The sequence below is a fragment of the Ramularia collo-cygni genome, assembly GCF_900074925.1.
Source record: "Ramularia collo-cygni strain URUG2 genome assembly, contig: RCC_scaffold32, whole genome shotgun sequence".
Taxonomy (NCBI): Eukaryota; Fungi; Ascomycota; class Dothideomycetes; order Mycosphaerellales; family Mycosphaerellaceae; genus Ramularia; species Ramularia collo-cygni.
The window spans coordinates 35,639-49,973 of record NW_019716286.1 but is presented as its reverse complement, the minus strand read 5'-3'; the positions used below and the strand labels follow the sequence as shown (position 1 = coordinate 49,973).

Genomic DNA, 14,335 nt, shown 5'->3' with positions numbered 1-14,335 from the left:
TGAAGTAGACTGTTGTCATTCCACTCATATCGTCAGGTCCATGGTCGAATGTTCTCGTAATACGGGCTCACGCATGGACCTCGTACACACATCTCAGCACCTCATAACGAACCAAATGCAAAGCCCGTTCCTTCGCTATGCCCAAATCAGACCCATCCAAACGCCGCTGCCTTGAAGACGRTAACAGTACACGTAATGATATCACATCTCCCTAGTTGTCATCCTCCAGCTCCTCTACAGGCTTGTGTCTCGCCAGGACCTTTCTCTTGAACTCCTCCTGATCGCGATCCCAGAGCGTGGCAGCCTCTCCATTTAGTGGTGAAGCGCTGTGACAAGGTCGTTAGTATGCAATTGTAATCTCGCTTCAGAAAATGACTCACTTGTTCGGCTCTCCCAATAAGCTCTGAATGCTCAGCAGTACCGCTCCAGTGTTCAACACGGCACTCCATGCACCCTCTCTCCCCGCACCACCTTCCTTCAAGATATCCAAGCAGATCCTGCCAGCCATGTCGACGTTGGGGTGGTAGATGGGCGTCTTGAACCGTACTTCTGGTGGCGAATATGGGTAGTTGGATGGGAATGCAAGGGTGAGCTTGAAGGTGAGGTCGGCATATGGAGTAGCATCTGGACCCGAGAGGGTGGCGTTCCAGTGGGTGATGTCGGCGCCGGAGGGGAAGGCGGAGATACCGGGTGTTGGGGAGGTCATGGTTGTTAGGAGTTCGGATTGGAGGCTATATATGATCTGTCAGAAGGTGAATGGAACAACGAACAATCTGATGATGCGTACCGCTTCACGAGATTTCCACTGGCTGCTGCGCCGGTGGAAGCGGCTTTGTTGCTCTGGCTGATAGATGGAGTGGAAGCCATGCCGGGGTTGATGACGGCGGATCGGTTGGCCATGGTCTTTGGTGTAGGGAAGTGGAGCGGGAGGAGGATGCGTGGAAAGAAGGTTGATGTTGATGAAGAAGATGTCAGGCGCTGTTCTGGAACTTGTGTGCTTCTGGGTAGCGGTGAATAGAATGACGCGCAGTAACGGCAAAGACGTTTGTATGGTGAAGAAGTGAGGTAAGGTAAGGTAGGATGAAGATGAGGATGAGAGGAGAATCCGCGTTGCTTTCTCGTTGCTGGGCAAGTGTTTACTTTTGCCGCCGCCCGCCGCGTCCCGTCGCAGATTAACCCCGCGCTAAATCCGTGCTTCCATTTCGGCCAGCCAAGCGTGTGAAGTTCGCGTCTTCTCAAACATCAACATCGACATCACCCTTTCTTCACTGCATGAGCCCGCATCTCTTTTAAGAGCTGCCTGTCTTGAACGACCAAATATCCTACACTCCAATACGGGAGGAACTGCCGTCTATCGACAGCGACTTTCCATAGAGCAAGCTGAAGGCGCGACAGTGGAGAACAGTGAAACAAAGGCGTGCTGGTATGTGATGGCGACGAATAGATTATGATGCTCTATCAACCCATCCACCCAGACCAACGGATCACAACGAGTCGTCGTCTTGACCATCATTCTCGGGCGCCTAGAATAGCCAAGCAAAGCCGTCTCCTCGAGCCTTGCTGTATTGCTGAGCACACCATGGCGAATGATCTGGGACCTACATCATGTTAGCTGTGATTCGGCCATTTTGGGAGCTGCAAGTACCTACATGCTGGTGTTTTTTCTCATGCTTTCTCATCTTCTTGATCCTCTGCGTCAGCCGCGGCTTCTTCTTCAGCTGCAGCCTCTTCCGCCGCCTCCTCCGCCATCTGCTCCTCAAGCATCTGCTCGCAAATCTCCTCGAAGTGGTCGTCGAAGTAACCCATGTTCGCGGTGTTTTGTTGTTGAGTTGTCAAAGAAGAAGACCCGCGGAATGAGTTTGATTCAGTGTTGTGGGTGTGTCGGTGGAAGGAAGAAAATGGTGGCTCTTAAATGTTGAGGAAAGATCTGACGCATCGCTCCTGATTGTACTTTACGGAAGCATTGGAACAAGGTGCCGGGTTGCACAGGTGGGGTTTAGCCCCGCAGAAGTGAAACTGACGAAAGCCTCGATCGCCGGCCGAGTTACATCTCTCTGCATCGAAGGTTGATAAGATTCACAGAGTCCTCTTAAGCATCCTGGCGCCGATGCGCTGGTATCGAACCAATTCTCGCAAGATCAAAGCGAAAGTGGATCTATAGCGATAAGGAATGACTCCCGATGCAAAGAAACGCTTTGGGAAGTATACGGTAGCGGCGAAATTATCAAGCCCCAGAGCCACCACCAAGAATCGCCCTCCTTGGGCCGATCGCGAACGCAGCTCTTCAGCCTCGTCGGTCGTCTCATCAAGTCCACCATTGAATCATCTCTCCATTGACATTCCGTAGACTCCAGGCAACTTGCAGCGGCCATGTGAGTTCTGGAGACTGTTCCTGCTCAATCGGCTAAATACTACGTATAAAAACCAGAGGACGTCCACTGCGCAAATGTGTCCCACACGTGAGTCGAAGATGAAGAGCTTCTACGAAGATATTGTCCGCAAGGCCGGACATTCCAAGGAAGTACATGCCAAGGTTCAAGGTGTCCTTTGTCTGGCCCGGAACAAACCACATTTGGATTGACAACGTAAGGTATGCATCGACAGAAGCAGCAGTACCGGGCTACAAGAGGCCCTGAACTCCTAGGCATATCGTCAAGATTGACACTGCCGGTGGAGTCGACAGGCGAAAGCGCGACAGAGCTGTCGATGTGAGGACGATTCACCCAGACAAGACCCCCAGGACTATCCCTGTACAACCCTCAACCCTTGCTCACTCTACGGGCAGCGACTCCGAACGAACTGGAACCCTTACTACTTGCAGAGTAGCCCGCTGTGAATGGAGAGAGATGATGCCCGTATCGACAGCTCTKGAACGTTGCTGTTTACGCCTACATCGCGTCTCGGACTTTGATTGCAAGTCATTGTTCTTCGTCCCATGCCCCTTGGCCACACGCACGCAATCCATACCCACTCATATGGAACCTTTGTTCAAAGCAACAAAGATTGTCGCAGCAGACAATGCTGTTGTTATTGGGGGAACAAAGAGGAACTGAGACAATGTTCTCGCATCGACCACTACTTACGCCGCTGCCATCCCACGCTTCTCATTCCACTCATCTTGTCTCACAAATTGCTCCCTGTAGACCTTTGACTTTCGATACTGGTTATCGCATAGCCATCGGTCTCAAGCACTCTACTTCAAAGACACGATCAGACATCAGTCAAACCACTGTTCCATTCACCAAACACCATTATGAACATGGTCAACACCCGGGAACCCTCAGGTAGGGCCGGCTCATTAACATCATCGCACATCGAAATACAGGCACAACCTATAGCATCAGACGTCCTCCGTCGCGAGTCGCTGGACGACAGCGAGGAGACCGACGACTTTGCTACGATCATCGCACGCGGTCTTAGAACTCCAACAAGTGCTATGCGGAACTGGCTGAACGGTCTTCCAGATCCTGACGAACTTGGTCCAAACGAGCACTTCGCTGTGGCAGAGTACAATGACAGGGATGGGAGCCCCAAATCTGCCGTTCTTGTCTACGAAAAGGTAAGTGAAGAGTACGAAAATCCACGCACACCGCCCTCACACCCGACTTATTCCAGGCCAGCATTCCGCCCTTGTGAACCGTCGAAACGCACTCCTGTTCGTACCGAGCGTGTGAATCACATCGCTGACCCACACAATACTGAACAGCAGAGCTCCTTCAAACTCACTGCTCTCAACACTGTCGCAACCGGTAAGATCGTCCTCAAGCGCTTCGCAAAGTCCACAGGTAACGCTTTGGAACACATGGCCGTCATGCCGGACTACAGCAACGGCCCCTCAATCTCCAAACCAACCCCCAACGGTCCAAAAACTTCCGTCAACACCATCTCCCTCAAAGAAGCACAAGCCAGAGAGCAAGCCCGCAGAACCGCTTACAGACAACAACAAGTCGACAAGGCCAAATCTCCACCACCTCTCGAGCGAAAACAAATCGGCAACTCCAGTCGAGGGACTGTATGGGAGGACTTTGCAACTTACCGCACTCCTTCTGATAAGCAGCCGACTCCACCCGAAACACAAGAAGCACTCCCGCTTCCTCCACCACCAGCACCTCTCTCACCACCTCGTATCCCGGAACACATCAACAACCCCTCTCGCAAACCTCTCCCAGAGAACCGTCAGAAAATGAATCGAGACAAGGATCTCCCCGATAGCCCCAGCACGGACTCATTGAGGAGGCGAACCGATATGCCTCCCGGAGCGAACATGAGACTTGAACCGGACGTCGTGAATGTTCCTGCTGTGAGACTAGCTGTCGTGAAGAACCCTCAGCGGAAAGCCGTGGTCTCGCAGTACGGTCTTGTAGTTGAAGGATCTGCGGCCTCCTCGGGCGAGGAAACTATTTCCTGGCCGGGATCTCCGGCGAGTTGGGTTGGGAAGGAGGTGAATGTTAAGCGGACGCCTATGTGGTGGATGTTTGAGAGGGAGAGTAGTGAGGAGGATGAGGAGGAGGAGGTCGTCGTTGTGGATCCTACGCAGGCTGTTTGGAAGGGTATGGAGGAGTCTATGAGGAATGGTGGGGGTATGAGGAGGACTTCTGCTTCTGGAAGGGGCGGGTGCTTTTGAGGTTAGGGTTGGGTAAGTTGATGCTTTTCCTTACTTTGCCTCGTTGTTTACTTCTTCGTCTACCATAGGCTACATGTACTTTCCAGTTTCAAATGGTCATTCAGGGTTCCACAAATTTCACGTCACTTGTAAGGAGTCGTCGTGCGCTTCGTCAACATTTTCTGTTTATCCAACGATTTTTATTTTTATTTTCATTTTTATTCTGTTTTCCACCGTCTTGTCCCACACTCCGAGGTTATGCTCCATATCAGTTCCCAAGCCACCTTGAAGAGCATTCCCTCTGCTCTAATCAGAGCTGTTGATATGTAAAACCATCAGCAAGAGCAGCGCCTTGATCCGCTCTTTCGATTGGTTAAAGAGCTGCTGTGCTAATAGTAAAGATCCCAGTGGGACTTGACGCGCCGAGCCTGCAGAGAGGGAGGTTGTTCAACACTGTGAGGATGGCTGTGGATGCCTCGTTCCAATGTAGAATCCTCACATCGACAGCTCTGGCTCTTGTCCTGCGGTACCACCGTTATTTCGACCCTTTTCCGCTTTTGTCGCCTAATATTGACCACCACTCGTTTGCGATCTTGCCCTTATCGTTGTTGTAGGGTTCGGTAAAACGCGTCCACGCTCCGTTGATGTCCTGGTCACTTGACGCAGCGACTCAGGTCCAGATATTGAGAACGCCCAGAACAGCATAAATCTGGTCCTCCAACGGTGCTCGTCCCCTTGTGCCATCAGCAAGACCCTCCTGATGCTCCTTGAGCGCGTCTTTCGTGACATGCGCCCCGAAGGTTAAGAAATACTCGCGATAAAGACGATCGACCCCGAACAAGTCGTCGCGACGGGGACGCTCGCGACGGGGCACCCTGCAAATCACGACGTCTTCGCCACTGCTGAGATCTACGGCCCCATAGGCAAATCCTCCGATACCATTAGCTGCTGCATCTGGACCGCCTTCTCTCTTTGCCAGCCAGGAATCTGTGTCTTTTTTCCAGATGACGTTGTAGGCACCATTCTTGCCGACGAGTTTCAAGCGCAGGTTGTTGATTCCCTTCCAGTGCTGGTTTATACATCGCAGGAGCTGATGGCGCAGATGCCAGCCTGTAGGGAAGATTGCGGCATCGATGAAAAAGTTACTCGAGCGCCAGAACTGCTGCAACTTTTCCGCGTACATTGATGTAGTTTCGAGGCGGATTTGCTTGCAGGTTCGGGACAGAGCGGGAGCTGGTGGCGGTTCGGTGAGTAAGCTGACTTCGCCACTCGAGTTGGTATGATGGCTGAAAGCGTAATGGTAGATGAGGTTCCGAAGCTCGGCGGGAAGGCGCCCGAGATGACAGGTGCCTTGCGGATCGGGGTTCTGCGCTGGGTTGAAGTCAAGGTGTGATGCGGCGTTGTCAGGCTCGCGGTCGCACTCGAGGCTTTGCTGATGTGGTTGCCTCAAGGCGAATCTCACGATGAATCTTGGAAGATGTTGCACAGATCCTGTCGCTGTATTGTCATTGTACAGACCCTTGGCGAGCATCTTGGGCCTCGCGCGCGCAAGTGCAGCTTCCCGTAGCGTCCTCGTCGTGTAGTTCTTGCCAACCTGTCCACGACCAACGAGATGAAGGCGGAGCGCTGGAAGCTCCTTAGACTTGTATTTCACCATTGGGATGTAAGGTAGAGGATCGCCCGCCCCGGTCTCCGCTTTGATCGCCCGCACTTCTTGCATAACGGACATGGCAAAGACATCGACATCAATGTCTGTCCTGGCGGCTGGGGGGACAACTTCACAAATCTTGTATTGGAGATGACATCCGCCCGCACCTTCGCATATCATTGCAGTGATTTGGTTTGCGAGCGTCTTGTCGTCTTCGTCACAAATCCATCCCTTGGCGCGGAGCTTTGGAAGAACAACCGAGTTGATGGCCGCAGACCAGAATTCTGCCCGTTTGCGCTGTGAGAGGGTCGATTTGTAGGGCGGCATGGCCAAGTCACGACAGCGAAGCGCGCGGACTGCACGTTGCAAGGTAGTGAGCGCCATTGCTGTCCGGCTTGTTGTCATATTCGCTTCGTGAGATGTGTAGGTGAAGTGGAAGATGTTGATAATGTTAATTGTGTGATGTCGAGGATGAAAATGAAGTGGGGTGGTTTTAACGGGAAAGCAGTACGGCAAGCACCCGCGAATCTCGAGGATTTCTTGGCGCATGTGACAGCCCCTTGATTTCCATCTTGCCAGCGAAAACTCAATCTGAGTTGGGTGATATTTTGCGATCATATTGAGGGGARTTCATAGAGTGCTAATGTGACTACGTGCGGACTTCTGTGTGCCGCAGCTAGCTCGGGCGCGGAGAGTGGTCTACTTGAAGAAAACGAGGTACGGCACACCCAATTCAGATCGAAAGTGAGTAGAGAAGTATATGGAATGTTGCAGAGAGAGAGGCGGCTGGAATCAAATCTTTGCTGATCGCGCCTCAAATTGTAGAGCATCGTTTTGACGTTCCACCCGCCTACCCGAGAAAACAAACAACACCCCAATCTTCGATTGCGTCTTCACAGCAGCTTCCGCTCCGTGAAGAGGTTCTCAGCATGTGTCGCGCATTGTGTCACTCGTCCATATGAGATTTCCCCCGACCTTCAACTTCGCTCCTGACGCCTCCTTGCAGGATCATCAACACTGCACATCCATGCCGAACGTCGCCGATTCGAACGTCATGTGCTTTCGCCTTATCACAAACAAGTGTTCGGGCCCCAATCCAGCAAAGTCGCCCCTTTGAAAGCCTCAAACCCATTTATGTAGTCTCTCGATGACAGCAACGATTTGTTCTCGAAGATCAAACTGCATGCGTCTACCGTTTCCGATCATGCGCTGGTGGAACGATAGGTGAGTGGTAGCGGCCGAGCTGGAAATCTTCATTACATAGTCATCCCCATGGTGAGTGCACCGTGCCTGGGGGCTGCAATGGAAGATAATCACAATCTCGTCGACGCCCAGTGATCGTGTGCCTGTTGCACCGCGGCCAGATGGACACGGCCCGCCAACCCGCTGAACAAGCCAGTGATCTTGATTGAAGATGGCGTTGTAGATGCCGTTTTTGGCGACGAATGCGATCCGGAGACTGGTGATTTTCTGTGTTTCGCGCTGCGGAAGAAGCGAAATCGCGGGTCGTATGTGCCAACCGGTATACAATGCTGATGCATCGATGTAGAACTGACTGTCACGCCAGAAGTTGCGGAAGTTGTTCAGGTACATCAATCCGCACTCTTCTCCGATCTGCCTGCACGTCAGAGGCAGGGCTGGTGTTGGTGATGCCGCAGTCAGCAGATTGACCTCACCACTTGAGTCGGTATCGCCGTCCGATGCAAGCGCGTAGGCATATATGGCGTTGCGAATCTCCGCAGGCAAGCGCAAGAAGTGACAGATCTTGTGCTGCGAGTGTTCTTGCTGGTGCTGCTGGATGTCTGACTCTGAAGGAGTACTGAGGATGTTCCATGTCCGCTGAGAATCACGTCCACTGGCTTCTCCGATGATGCAGGCGGGAATCAGATGGGCTGATTGTGGAGGAACGGTGCGACAGATGTTCTTGGCAAGCTTCGTGCATCTCGTCCGCTGACGCGCGACAAATTGGTGGACTGTGGGCGGGAAGTTCTTGCCGACTCGACCGCGGCCCACGATATGTAGCCGCTGGGCTGGCAGGTGTTTGACGTTCCGTGGTTTCCACCGCTTCTGGTCAGATTRGACCGCTGCCACGGAAAGTGCGGTCTCCGACAACCACTCCATAAAACTTGCCGTCGCAGTAAGAAGAGCAGCGGGTCTCCTAACGACCAGGAGGTCCGTCATGAATTGAACCCACAGTTCGAGGCGTGGATGACCAACACTCTCCGCGATGCTCCTGACCAAGGTTCGATGGATCCGCCGGTACCTTGGTGCATCACCAGCCATTTTGGTCCAGATGGCGCGTTCGATGCGCGCGACGAAAGACATCTTGCGCTCCTTGAAGATAGTCGTCGCCTTCATCCTTGTCATGGCTCGCAGAGTCGGCTGCACCTTGACCGCCATCTGCCAGCGCTCCGCGCGGCGTGATGCGCGGTGTGCGCTCTTCCTGCCATCACGACTCATGCCGGATCGTGCTGTTCATACGCCGGCTCGATTTTGCGCGCACAATCGGGAGAGATGTTGTAGGTTGAAGAAGTGAGGTGTCGAGGAGAGTGAAGTGAATCACATTTGAAACGAAGCCAGCCGAGCTCATCCCGACCCGCTGCATCAGCATCCGAACGGCAATCGACAAGAATTACACGGTGCTTCGGACTGAGCACAAAAGAGACCTGTCAATACCTACCTGCTGAAGCTGATTGTAGTCTTGGCCAATTTCTGCACGCCAAGTCCTAGCAAAGCTCGGGAGTAGCGTCTATCCTCAAGCCTGAGCCAGGAGTTCACGTGCGAGAGTAGACGCTCGGCGAATATCTTTGCCAAGAGAATGGCAGTAACGTGACAGAATGGAGGAGCCAGCATTCGACACAAAGACCCAAGAAAGACTGGTTGTCATGCGTATAGAGGTATTATGTCTCTTTCATCATCTCTTTCTACTATCTGTTCAAAAAAGTGAGACAAAAGGCTTCTTTGTCTGCCGCTCATTCAGCCAGAGTAACAATGACCCCGAGCTGTCTATATATCCAGGTCAGCATCGCCCAGAAAATGCTTCCTTTGCCAGAGCAATCAAGCTTCCTTACAGCAGCACAGCAACCATAGACGATGAAGAGGTAAGTATCACCCAATAAACGAAATAAACGACTGACCGTATGTAGGCAACACATCCACGTCGGTGCTACTGCTGTGTAGGGGACTTATTGCCGGAGCGTGTCCTCCAATCCAATTTTTCATCAAATGCTGCGCTTCTCAGCGCGGATCTGAAGAAGAAAACAATGCGAGCATCTTCTCGCCGTCCAAACTTTCTCCCTGCTGCCGGAAACGGATGGAATCGTCCAGAACCTTGGCGAGAATATACAACATTTCAATCCTCGGGACTTGTACTCCCAACTGTCTCGCTTTCCTTAATGGGTTACCCAGGATTACCTCCACTTCCATCCTCCGATTCCAGAGGACATCGACAAGCATGCTTGGCTCGATACCCTTTGTGCCGATCCGATCCTTTGCACGATTGAGACCTACTTGTCCGGCGGCTTCATTCACAGATGAATAGCCAAGCGCTTTTGAGATTGCAATGACTTCGTTCATGACTTCCACAATAACACCTTCGCTTTCGGGCGAGCTGAGGAGGAATGCAGCATCTCGAGATAGAGTCAGAGCACAAATGGGATTCCAAGATGCGTTGAGTAAAAGTTTGTTCCACCGTTTCTCCTGGATGTCTTGAAAGTAATGTGCGTTTCCACCCGCTGACTTGAGTAGGGTGATGAGCTGATCGGCTGATGCTTTGACTTTTTCGTCGTTGTGAGCAGATGCAGGATAAGGTCCCATTTCGAGCGTCTCTAAGTCACCCATTTCAATGTAGCCAGGCTTGATCTGTGTTGTCGGTAAGTAGACCACACAGCTCAACAGGGGATTTTCCGGGAAGTGACTGGCATATTCTTGCTCGATGTCGATGCCGTTCTGAATCAAGACAATGGTCGTGTGGCCTGGAGTGACTGCTGCAGATACAGTCTCCGCTATTTTTGCATCTGGCAGTGCTTTGCAGGCTACAATCAGATAATCGTATTGTCCGGCAGCGGCAGCCTCTTCGGGGTCGCGGACAATGTTGGGGTGTATGTGGATTCCTTTCCCGTAGATGTCGCTGTCGATATGAAAGCCATCAGCTTTGGCTGCTTCGTAGTTTGAACGACAAACGGCTGTTACATCGCATCCGGCTTTGAGCAGGAGATATAGGTAGATTGTCCCAACAGCTCCAGAGCCGTGGAGAAGGATTTTGGGAGGCATGCTATGAGAGGAGACCAGCCGGATGGAAACCAAGTCAAAACGAGCGGCAGCAGTCTTGTACCATGCGAAGCAGAAGAGTCACTCACCCACTCTTGGCTGGAAGGTATTTCAATGGCCGAATGCCCAATGCGAGCGACGGGAAATGAGCAGAAAAGCTGATGAAGCTCTCCATTGCGAGATCGGCCTCACGGAACTGATAAGTTCTAGCCTTGGTTATCTCCCACATCGAAGGATGGCCGTGAACTGCTTCGTACACTGTTATCAACGAACATTCCTTCACAGGAGGCAGGCCATGAGTGAAAGTACAAAATCACGCATATCATGCAAAGATCGTAGTGGTCGAGATTCCCAACCTGCGTGAAAGCCGAAGCCGCCTCACCGCTTTCCGACCCCTCTCACTCTCGCGTGCACAAGATCAATCACATGCACGCGTGGTGCCCTGCAGGCCTAGGATATATATATCAAGCACCCATGTCTCGGAGCAATACCTGTATCGACCGTGGGAACTGATTGCACGATATAGAGTAACGTCCCCCCGCTTCTCCCAGGCCCCAGTGTTCGCCTACCAGACCCGCCCCTTCACCCAACGACATTCCGCACACCCAATCATGTCCAAACCCAATGGCGTCTTCCAATACTCCCTGCGATCGGCATACAATGCTGGACTGAAAGATGGAGGTCCTCCAGTCTCCTTCATTGCCAGCCAAGGAACGCACGGTATTGGCTGCTTTGAAGAGGAGGAAGAGAGCGAAATGGTGCAGATTGACGGGAAGATATACACCATCGACAAGGACGGGGATGCCGAAGAAGCAGACGAGGACGATACATTGCCCTTTGTCATGTCGACCCATTTCCAAGCCAAGTCAAGAGTCAAAGCGCCGCCGAACACCACAAGCAAGAAACTGAAAGAGTTGTTTGAGAGTGCGAAGAATACACCGACTGCATTTAAGTTGACTGGGCAGTTCAAGTACATCAATAGCCGGCAGAAGACTTTCTGGGATGTCAAAGGCACAATCTTCGGCTTCTCCGTGCCAGCGTGGCAGGCATCGATGAGTGGAGAGGGCCTGCAGTGTTGTTTCCTCAGCGCGAGCAGAGAGCAAGGTGGCACTGTCGTGGACTTTGAGACGGCGGATTGTGTGCTCGAATCAACAAAGTGCGGCAGATTTCACCTCACGTTCCCCCAAGACGACGAGTTTGATGAGATGCGACTCTGATGCAACCAATCATCTGAATTGTGCTACATGATCCTATTCTCGGACAAATCTTCCGCCATACAGCGTCTCTTCGCATCGGAGGTCATACATATTGACAGGGTCCTCTGGAGCATTCTATCCAGCTCTCGCAAGTCCACAGCGAACGCGGATCTTTGGCCATCAGTGATATCTTCGGATGCAAAGAGACACGCTGTACGAACCGAAAGAAGCTTCCCTAATCCATCATCCTGATCATTCTGGATCGTCTGGATCTGTCTCCTCTCGCTCCCTACGTGTTGCATCCACCCCCTGTGGTCCATCATTCATCCTCGACGCCCACTTCAGTTGCACGGCGTGTTTCGGCCACAGAAAGGTATCGTCAACAGGTCCAGCGACGCCCGCCCTGTCGCTCGCCCACTGGGGCCTTGCAAGTACAAGATCCGTGAATTGCTTCAGCTCTTCGACAGTAGGGCGTTGGCTGGGGTCGGAATGCAAACATGCTTTGACCCAATTACGCAACTCGTTGCTGTATAATGCCACGACCAGGTCGTTGAATTCGTGCTCTCTGGGATTCACTCCTGGTAAGAACGTTGGTTGTAGCATCGAATACCTCTGTTCCATCAACGCATAAAGCACCATTCCCATCCCATATACGTTACAAGGCGAGAGGATCTTTCTTGCCTACAGTCGAACAGATCAGTCAGCACCTTGTCTTTGGCATCCACGGGGTAGGAAATACGAACATCTACAGGCTGGCCCGTCTCACTATCGATGTACTGGATCTGTTCTGACGCAAAATACCCGGATGTTCCCCCTCCAACCTGACACCAAGGATTGGTGGGATCATCGCTCGACGTCACAACAGCCAGACCAAAGTCGCCCACTCTGTATCAGAAGCTGGTCAGCAATGTCCGGAAAAGGGAAGCAAGTCATACATACTGTGGAGTGGGCCAGTGCGTAAATTCCGTCTCGGAGGCTGCTCCCAAGAATATGTTCTCGGGCYTCCAGTCCAGATGCACGATTTCAGACCACGGACTCAATGCAGCAGTCTCACTTCCCTGCTTCATTGCCAGGGAAGCATTGGCGAAGCCCTGCATACAAAGCCATATGAATCCCTCGGGAATCGGCTCTTTCTCTTTTTGGTGTACCTTGATGGCTGTTTCGAGATCTCCTTCGGGCGAATATTCCATCATGATTCGGAATCTACCATATATGAAGTCGACATGGGGTCGTCCAACTACCCGGACGACGTTTCTCTTCGATCCCTCACTGACAAGCTTCTGAGTATGATACTCCAGCGGTACCTAAAAGCAGAAAGCAAAAGAATCAGCGGTGTCTCAACAATCGGGGCGGGCAAARCAAGATCTCAGATCTCCTAGCAGTCCACAGACGCGTAGAGGTCTCGTCGTTGGCATTGTCTTTCAATGTCTGCGTGAGATGCCTTTTGCTCCTCCGCGTACTTACACACTGGGTTTGCCAATCATCTGCCATGACATCACCGTGCCAATGAGAGGCCGATCGAAAGCTGTTCGGGTTGTCATCTTCGTACGAGTCCTTCATCACAATCCGTTGAACCACCGTGCCGTTCGCGGACCTTTTCGTGAAAAGCACTGCGCTACCCATGCCACCTGCTCCCAGATGGTCACCATGCCAAGTTCCCCCCGGTTCCTGCGGCAATTTTGCCAGCGCCTGCTGTTCGTTTGCCCACGCTCGCTGGGTCACCGCTGATGCCGGGGGAAGTACTTGCCTAAACCATACCTTCATCATTCCATTTGGAATATCATATTTGGCCTTGATCTTATTTCCTGCTCGAGCCACCTGGGTCGGGGCTAGACACATTGTTTTATCAGGTACCACCTCCGCAATGCGTGTGTTTTCCCATTGTCTTCGTCGGTGTACACATTCTACGAACTGGCCCAACTCATGCACCTGGGCGTATTCCGAGCGGACCCGCATGTAGTTTTGCGCAATATGGGTGCGACATCTGTCGATCATGAGGGTGTGGTGATCTCTGAGATCTCTGCAGGCCTGCCTATAGCGGTCGATATTGGACAAATTTTTCTGGGTCTGTATTTGTCGCATTTCGGGTGTCAGCGAGTCCCAGAATTGACCTGTCAGGACCCATTCATGGATCCGGGTCTCATCAGCCTCGTTTCTCCTGTCTTCGAGCYCTTTGCCTGTTATGATGAGTGCGTGTAGCTCGAGAGCGAAGGGTCTGGTGATCTGAGCGCCTTCATCCCTTGTTCGTTGTGTAATGACTTCTAGATTCGTGAGTTAGAAATATATGTTTGGTCTGGGCAGTTGGATGTTTTCCGGGGTTTTTTTCTTTTGGCTTACTTACCTACAGGTCGCCGATGTGACCCATCTTCATTCCTGAGACTGTCCACACAGAAGTTGACCATGCCAGCCATGATTGCGGCGTCGGTTGGAACGGCCATTGTAGCGTATATACTCCGAGCCAGTTGAGGTGTATAGTACAAGGTACGGAAAGGCGACTGGGCAGATCTCTGTTCCATTACCACTCACTCGATGGTGTCCGGAAACAGCTTCAAAGGTCTTTGTGCTGAAGCCATCCTTTGTTGTGATTCGAAACCCAAAACCCCATCTTTGTGGAGACAT

At 52.1% G+C, this 14,335-nt stretch overlaps 8 protein-coding genes; 2 read left to right on the top strand and 6 right to left on the bottom strand.

Moving 5' to 3' along the window:
• Nucleotides 1-211: 211 nt before the first annotated feature.
• Nucleotides 212-900, bottom strand: RCC_11509 (related to ubiquitin-conjugating enzyme E2-C; the record flags this gene model as incomplete). XM_023776730.1 has 3 exons in its annotated part: nt 212-326; nt 381-731; nt 788-900. 3 exons carry the CDS (start codon nt 898-900, stop codon nt 212-214), a joined length of 579 nt encoding a protein of 192 aa, XP_023632498.1.
• A 451-nt stretch (nt 901-1,351) lies between these two features.
• RCC_11508 (uncharacterized protein) lies at nt 1,352-1,669 on the bottom strand (the record flags this gene model as incomplete). XM_023776729.1 has 2 exons in its annotated part: nt 1,352-1,598; nt 1,650-1,669. 2 exons carry the CDS (start codon nt 1,667-1,669, stop codon nt 1,352-1,354), a joined length of 267 nt encoding a protein of 88 aa, XP_023632497.1.
• A 1,590-nt stretch (nt 1,670-3,259) lies between these two features.
• RCC_11507 (uncharacterized protein) lies at nt 3,260-4,624 on the top strand (the record flags this gene model as incomplete). XM_023776728.1 has 2 exons in its annotated part: nt 3,260-3,559; nt 3,707-4,624. 2 exons carry the CDS (start codon nt 3,260-3,262, stop codon nt 4,622-4,624), a joined length of 1,218 nt encoding a protein of 405 aa, XP_023632496.1.
• Nucleotides 4,625-5,273: 649 nt separating this feature from the next.
• Nucleotides 5,274-6,635, bottom strand: RCC_11506 (uncharacterized protein; the record flags this gene model as incomplete). The annotated part of the gene is made up of 1 exon (XM_023776727.1): nt 5,274-6,635. The coding sequence occupies one exon, from the start codon at nt 6,633-6,635 to the stop codon at nt 5,274-5,276; it is 1,362 nt and encodes a 453-aa protein (XP_023632495.1).
• Nucleotides 6,636-7,373: 738 nt separating this feature from the next.
• Nucleotides 7,374-8,711, bottom strand: RCC_11505 (uncharacterized protein; the record flags this gene model as incomplete). Its single annotated transcript, XM_023776726.1, has 1 exon — nt 7,374-8,711. One exon carries the CDS (start codon nt 8,709-8,711, stop codon nt 7,374-7,376), a length of 1,338 nt encoding a protein of 445 aa, XP_023632494.1.
• Nucleotides 8,712-9,488: 777 nt separating this feature from the next.
• Nucleotides 9,489-10,523, bottom strand: RCC_11504 (related to 2-dehydropantoate 2-reductase; the record flags this gene model as incomplete). The annotated part of the gene is made up of 1 exon (XM_023776725.1): nt 9,489-10,523. One exon carries the CDS (start codon nt 10,521-10,523, stop codon nt 9,489-9,491), a length of 1,035 nt encoding a protein of 344 aa, XP_023632493.1.
• Nucleotides 10,524-11,131: 608 nt separating this feature from the next.
• RCC_11503 (uncharacterized protein) lies at nt 11,132-11,737 on the top strand (the record flags this gene model as incomplete). Its single annotated transcript, XM_023776724.1, has 1 exon — nt 11,132-11,737. One exon carries the CDS (start codon nt 11,132-11,134, stop codon nt 11,735-11,737), a length of 606 nt encoding a protein of 201 aa, XP_023632492.1.
• Nucleotides 11,738-12,371: 634 nt separating this feature from the next.
• RCC_11502 (uncharacterized protein) lies at nt 12,372-14,154 on the bottom strand (the record flags this gene model as incomplete). XM_023776723.1 has 5 exons in its annotated part: nt 12,372-12,397; nt 12,456-12,601; nt 12,656-13,020; nt 13,181-13,977; nt 14,058-14,154. The coding sequence occupies 5 exons, from the start codon at nt 14,152-14,154 to the stop codon at nt 12,372-12,374; spliced, it is 1,431 nt and encodes a 476-aa protein (XP_023632491.1).
• Nucleotides 14,155-14,335: the final 181 nt, after the last annotated feature.